The sequence below is a fragment of the Gavialis gangeticus genome, unplaced genomic scaffold (assembly GCF_001723915.1).
Source record: "Gavialis gangeticus isolate Ggan-Ray unplaced genomic scaffold, GavGan_comp1, whole genome shotgun sequence".
NCBI lineage: Eukaryota > Metazoa > Chordata > Crocodylia > Gavialidae > Gavialis > Gavialis gangeticus.
The window spans coordinates 56,645,009-56,651,915 of NW_017729032.1; the positions used below are offsets into that span (position 1 = coordinate 56,645,009).

A 6,907-nucleotide genomic window follows, 5' to 3' on the forward strand; every position below is an offset into this window, starting at 1 on the left:
TTGCTGGGATCCTATGACCCCAGCTGACTTCCTGCCCCTGGGGCAGGGGGCTGGACAGGATGATCTTCCAAGGTCCCTTCGAGCCCTAATGTCTATGAAATCTATGATGACGACCTCAACTTTCCCCACACGTTATTCTTCTCTGTTTGATGTGGAGCCACTTAAGGGCTTCAAATCACTCCTCCTCTCTCACACAAAAGCAACCTGGAGGCCAAGAACTGAGGTCAGGCAAAATTCAGCCCACCATTCAAGATTCCCAAACTGGGCCAAGATGTATGTCAAATCCATGACCCTATACTGAACTCCAAAAACCTGCAACTTGTTTACAGTATCCCACAGCCCTGAAGCCTGGGAAACAAGCAGGAGAATTGGAAGTCCTCACACACTCACAGAACTATGACATGATTGGAATAACAGAGACTTAGTGGGATAACTTGCATGACTGCAGCACTGTCATGGATGGGTATAAACTGTTCAGGAAGGAGAGGCAAGGGAGAAAAGGAAGAGTTGCACTTTATGTAAAAAAGCCATATGACTGCTCAGAGCTCCAGCATGAAACCGGAGATAGGCCTGTTGAGAGTCTCTGGGTTAGGGTCAGAGCGGAGAGCAAAGGTGATGTTGGGGTGGGGGTCTGCCATGGACCATCAGATCAAGAGGAAGTGGATGAGGCTTTCTTCAAACACCTGGTGGAAGTTTCACAGGTCCTGGTTCTCACTGGGAACTTCAATCACCCTGACATCTGCTGGGAGGACAATACAGCAGTGCACAGGCAATCCAGCAAGTTCCTGGAAAGTGTTGGGGACAGCTTCATGGTGGAAGTGATGGAGTGGCCAACTAGGGGCCACGCTCTTCTTGACCTGCTGCTTGCAAACACGGAAGAAGTGGTGGGGAATATAGTAATGGATGGCAACATGAGCAGCAGTGACCATGAGGTGATTGAATTCAGCATCCTGACGAAAGAAAGGAAGGAGAGCAGAAGAATAAGACTGGACTTCAGAAAAGCAGACTTTGATTGGCTTCCCAGGCAATCCTTCCCTGAGTGAGTCTGAGGGGGAGAGTCGTCCAGGAGAGCTGGTTGTACTTTAAAGAAGCCTTACTGAGAGCACATGAACAAACCATGCCAATACACAGGAAGACTAGTAAGTATGACAGAAGACCAGCTTGGCTTAGCAGGAAACTCTTCAGTGAGCTTAATCACAAAAAAGGAATCTTAGAAGAAGTGGAAACTTGAACAAACAACTAGGGAGGAGTATAAGAGTATTGCTTGGGCATGCAGGGATGAAGTCAGGAAGGCCAAAGTGCAATTGGAGTTGCAGTTAGCAAGGGACGTGAAGGGTAACAAGAAGGGTTTCTACAAGTATGTCAGTAACAAGAGGAGGAACAGGGACAGTGTGGATCCCTTACTGAATGGGGGAGGCAATCTAGTGACAGAGGATGCAGAAAAGGCTGAAGTGCTCAACATCTTTTTCACCTCAGTCTTCACAGACAAGGCTAGTTCCCAGACTACTGCACCTGGTAGCAACATTTGGGGAGAAGGTGAGCAGCCAACAGTGGAAAAAGAACAGGCTAGGGACTATTTAAAAAGGCTGGACATATAGAAATCCATGGGGCTGGATGAGACGAACCTGAGAATGCTAAGACAGTTGGTCAATGTGGTTGAAGAGCCACTGGCCAATCATCTTTGAAAACTCAGCAATCAGGAGAGGTCCCAGACAATTGAAAAAGGGCAAACATAGTGCAAACTTAGTGAAAAAGGGCAAACAAAGACAGTGAAAAAGGGGGATCTGGGGAATTACAGACCAGTCAGCTTCACCTCCACTGCTGGAGAAGTCATGAAGCAGGTCCTTAAGGAATGAATTTCTAAGCACTTGGAGGAGAAGAAGGTGATCAGGAACAGTCAACATGAATTCACCAAGGGCAAGACAGGCCTGACCACCCTGATTGACTTCTATGATAAAATACTGGCTCTGTGGATGATGGAAGAGCAGCAGATGTGATATACCTGGACTTTAGCAAGGCTTTTGATATAGTCTCCCACCACGTTCTTGCAGGCAAGCTAAGAAAGTATTGGTTGGATTAACAAACTGTAAAGTGAATGGAAAACTGGCTGGTTCAGATGGTAGTAGCCAATGGCTTGATGTCTAGTTAACAGCCAGTATCAAACGGAGTGGCCCAGGGGTCAGTTTTGGGGCCAGCTTTGTTCAATATCTTCATCAATGACCTGGAAAATGGCAAAAAGTGTACCCTCATCAAGTTTGCAGATTCACAGATGACACCAAGCTGGGGGGTATAGTAGATACACTGGAGTGTAGGGTTAGGATTCAGAGAGACCTAGACAAATTGGAGGACTGGACCAAAAGAAATCTCATGAGGTTCAATAAGGACAACTGTAAAGTCCTGCACTTAGGATGCAACAGTCCCATGCAGCAGTAGAGGCTGGGGGCTGACTGGCTAGGCAATAGCCCTGCAGAAAAGGACCTGGGGGTTACAGTGGATAAAAAGGTGAATAAGAGCCATCAGTGTGCCCTTGTTGCCAAGAACGTTAATGACATACTAGGCTGTATTGGTAGGAGTGTTGCCAGTAGGTCAAGGGAAGTGATGATTCCCCTTTATTCACCACTGGTGCAGTCACATCTGGAGTACTGTCCCCCACTTTGGGCCTCTCACTACAGAAAGGATGTGGACAAACTGAGAGCAGAGAGCAATGAAAATGGTTAGGGGGCTGAGGCGAATGACTTATGAGCAGGGATCCTGGTTTTCTCCGATTTAAAAAAATCCCATTTTCAGTTTTAAAAAAGTAACCTCAGGTTCAGGGGGGTACTCGTGAGCCAGATGACCCACCCCTGGCAGTGGGTCAGCACAGATTCATAGACTGTAGAGACAGAAGGGACCACGAAGGATCATCGTGTCTGACCCCCTGCCCCAGGCAGGAAAAAGGACTGAGGACAGACATCCCCAGCCAGGTGACTATCTAGCTTCCTCTTAAAGACCTCCAAGTTGGGTGACAGTTATTACCTCTCTTGGCAGCTTGTTCCAGATTCTGTCCACCCTTACTATGAAAAATTTCTTCCTAATGTCTAACCTGAATCTACTCTCCACTAGTTTGTACCCATTATTGCCAGTTACTCCTCAGGGTGCCCTGGTAAATACTGCATCTCAAATTCTCTGTTGTCCTCCCTTGGTAAACTTATAGGCAGCTACAAGGTCTCCCCTCAGATGTCTCTTGTGAAGGCTGAAGAGATCCAGATCCCTCAACCTCCCCTTGTAGAGTCTTGCATGGAGGCCACTAATCATGAGTGGCCCTCCTCTGAACCCTCTCCAGATTCTCCGCATCCCTCTTGAAGTGTGGCGCCCAAAACTGGACACAGTACTCCAACTTTGGCCTGACCAATGCCGCACAGAGGGGGAACATCACCTCCCTCAATCTGTTGGTCATATATCTGTTAATGCATGATAAGGTGCGATCGGCTTTGTTGATGGCTTCGTTACACTGCCGGCTCATGTTCATCTTGGAGTCAACTATGACTCCAAGATCCTTTTCAGCTTGTTGAAGTGGCTGCCAGAATCACTGTACTGGCATCCTTTGGAATCCAGGGGTGAATGCTGCTGCCATTCTTCCCCCCATTTTCCCTATTATTTATTTTAGTCAACAGTAAATGAAGTCCTCAAATTTAACAGGGGGCCAAGTAGCAACAGCATTCATCCCCTGGGTTCTGAAAGCCATGTTACTGCAACAACTTTGGCAGCCATGCCAACAATCTCTGTGGGCTGAAAGTAACCACTCACAGGCTGCCAGCTGGAGAGCCCTGCCTTAAAGGATCTATTTTCACTTCAGTGCACCTAAGACTTCTGTCAATGCTATTCCAGAACAAGGAGAGAAGACACTCAACAGCTATACTATAAGAGTGATCAACCTCTTTGAAATAGGAAGTTTGATAAGGGGAAGAGTATTTTTTTGCCACGCAAGAGACTCAAGCATGAAGAATGAAGTCCTAGGCTGCCAAGGATTGGGGTTCCACAGAAGCATAAGACCAAGGGCCACAACTCCCACTAAAATTAATGAAAAGGACTTTCTTTCTCTGTCAATAATCATAAAAGTTCCAAGCAGACTCCTATTGTCTCTTGATAAATCTCATCTCTAAAGTTGCAGTTTCCTCATTATCAACATCTCTACATGTGCAGTTAACCAGTTAATTGTGAATTACCTGTAACAACTACCAGGAGACCAACTACACCTTGTGGCAGGATACAGGAAGAGAAACTGATTATGGCAAGAGAGTTATACAATACATAGAAGATAAGAAAAGTTACTTCCTCCTGTCCTTAATCTTTCACCTAAAGTAACACTTGTAATTACTTGCAATAAGTGTTAAAGCTTTTAGATAAGAAACTGACTTTCAAGTCAATGCTTCGCCATTAGCCTGCAGAACCCACTGGTATGAAAAATATGGTTTTTTAAACTGAGGTAGACTTTAACAGAATTCAACAGAGCTGGCATGACTAATCATAAGAATTTATATATTTGAAATGAGAACACAAGTAATATGAACCCATGTGCTTTTACATGTAGCCCACTGTAACAGGGCCCTCTTGAGTCCTCACTTTAAGGAAGAAATGGAAGGTCTCTTTAGAGGGATAAAACAGACTGGGAGGCCTTTCCTTTAAAGGATAAAAATAAAAGGCTGTAAAGGGAAAGCAGTGTAAAGGGAAACAGTGCTGCAGTGGTACAGAATAGTAGCCCTGTAACAGAAAACCAGGCCGAAGTAGCTGACACAGTGAGTAGGCTTGGGGAAAGGGTGCAAAAAGAGAGATACGTGAACTAGGTCCAAGCATGCCAGAAGGAAGGCTGGGACTAGTTCAAGTTTATCTGAAGGATTAAAGGAGAAACTAGTGCTTGGAATGAGTTTTGAGAGACCAGGTAGCAAACCTTAAAGGACACTGCAAAAGGGGAGAACTAGCTGTAGGGGACTGCAGGCTAAGACACCCCAAAGAATTTTGGTTGTGAGAGGTGCAGTGCCCTGGTAAACAAGGCTCTCTACCCCAGGAACCTGCCCAGTGATTTGATGTGAATGGTGGGTATGTCACATAAGAAAACTGGGAGAGAGGGGAAGATATGATTTACATGCACCCTACTTAAAAAGGGGGCAGCAGCAGGCAGTCACAGCCACCCATCAAGAAGAACCCTCTGGACATGTAAGGGCTCCATTGGATGTGTAGAATTTACTCATTCCTCTGAGTCTACTTGCCACTGTCAAAGATAGAATGCAGGCGAGTTTGTGCTCTTCTTGTGTTCTGTTCATACTAACTTGTGAATATCAATTCTAGGACAAACTCCAAAAGTATCTGCCCACCTCCCTCCCATCCCCCACATGCAAGACAAAAACAACAACAAGTGCTTAAAAAAGCTGAACTTCTGAAGATGTCAGAAACAAAGAGTGTTTTTGTTTTTGTCTCCCACACATCAAACAGTTTACAGGCAAAACAATACATGACTTGAACCATCTCTTACCATTGTAGTGAAGCCAGATGTCCAAGTGGTAGATTAAATATTCAGGAACCTTGGGGCTGTCTGCAAAAAAATCATATTTGAATGGTCACAACTGAGGTACTGAAAGGCAGAGGGAACGGGGGAAGGGGAAGTCAATCCAAAAAAAGAGAATTAAATAAGTATTATAACTATGAAAACAGGAGGCTTTAAGGTCAATTACATGACATATTTTTATTTGTATGGGCATTTTTTTTATCCACAAGAGAAGTGTGTGGGTCACCAGTCCCGTGAGTGGCACATTGCCTTTGCTGCCTCCTTGGATTCATTTGAGGGCCAGTGGGCGCCGTCTGGTGTGCTCTGCTTGGTGTTCCCCTATGGCACTCTTGTTACAAACCTCTGACCTCCACTCCTGTCTCTTTTCATTATTAGTTGTCCAAAGAAATCTGTCACAGATCACTAGTAATCCAATACCAAAGGGGGGTTATAGTTTCCGTGGTGGGCCTGGCTCATGATTTCCCCTAATGTGTTAAAATTCCTGCACATTAATCTCACCACAGACCATAGTCACTTTGCAAATCAAACACAGACATTGACCATGATCACCACCACCCAGTCAAAAATAGAAATAAAGGTGGTTACTGCTATGGAACAAGGTGAAGGAAGTTATCCTAGGGGTGGGCAAATGCAGCCTGCAAGCTGGATCAGGCCCATGGTGGGCTCCATTTCCCAGCAGCTCCCACCCACATCACTGCAGCTGGTTTCCATGGAGACCCAGGAGCAGCAGCACCATGACAGCACAGGTCAAGGTTTCCATGGAGACCGGCCCCAGCAGTATTGGGAGGCCACACGGCAGGGCAGGGAGCTGCTCCAGGGCTCGTATGTTGCGGCAGTACCGGGCCAGAGCTGTGACCCAAGGCAGGGATGTGCAGGTAGTGCATCGTGACTCTGCCCTGACTTTGGACCATGTTGTCACCACTGCAGGATCCCAGCCCCAGAGCAGGTCTCCGCCCAGCCCTGCCAGCGCTGCTGGGGGGTTGGTTTCCACAGAAACCTCGGCCCATCACAGCACTACCACTCCTGCGGTCTCCATGGAAACCATCCGCAGTGAGGCAGGCGGGGATGCTGGGAAACAGTGCAGCTGCTGGCAGAATCTGCCATTTTGCCCACATTAGAGCTCTCTAAAGGCTCCTGAGGATGAGCCCACAATTAAGAGCAACTTATCAAGTGGCCAAACCATTTCATGCCTCAGAGAGCCGGCTCTGGTTTCAACAATTGCTCAAAAGGTCAGCGGTTCAGCAAAACGTCTCCTGGTGCCGCTCCGGGGCGCTGAGCTTTGTCCTAGCTCGAGCTACAAACGGGCCAACAATTTCAGGCCCGGTGCCTGGCATCCCCGAGGAGTACTCCCGCCCCCTCCCCCGG

General features: G+C 46.9%; 1 protein-coding gene across 13 annotated transcripts in view; it reads right to left on the reverse strand.

Annotated features, from left to right (window-relative positions):
• The window catches only part of SUPT20H (SPT20 homolog, SAGA complex component), a 73,634-nt gene extending 68,019 nt beyond the window's left edge, over nucleotides 1-5,615 (reverse strand). For all 13 annotated transcript variants that reach the window (XM_019524354.1, XM_019524349.1, XM_019524345.1 and 10 more), the window contains exon 1: nucleotides 5,510-5,615. In XM_019524354.1, coding sequence (XP_019379899.1) covers nucleotides 5,510-5,512 — 3 coding nt within the window. In that variant the 5' untranslated portion in view covers nucleotides 5,513-5,615. The remainder of the gene's footprint in view (nucleotides 1-5,509) is intronic.
• Nucleotides 5,616-6,907: the final 1,292 nt, after the last annotated feature.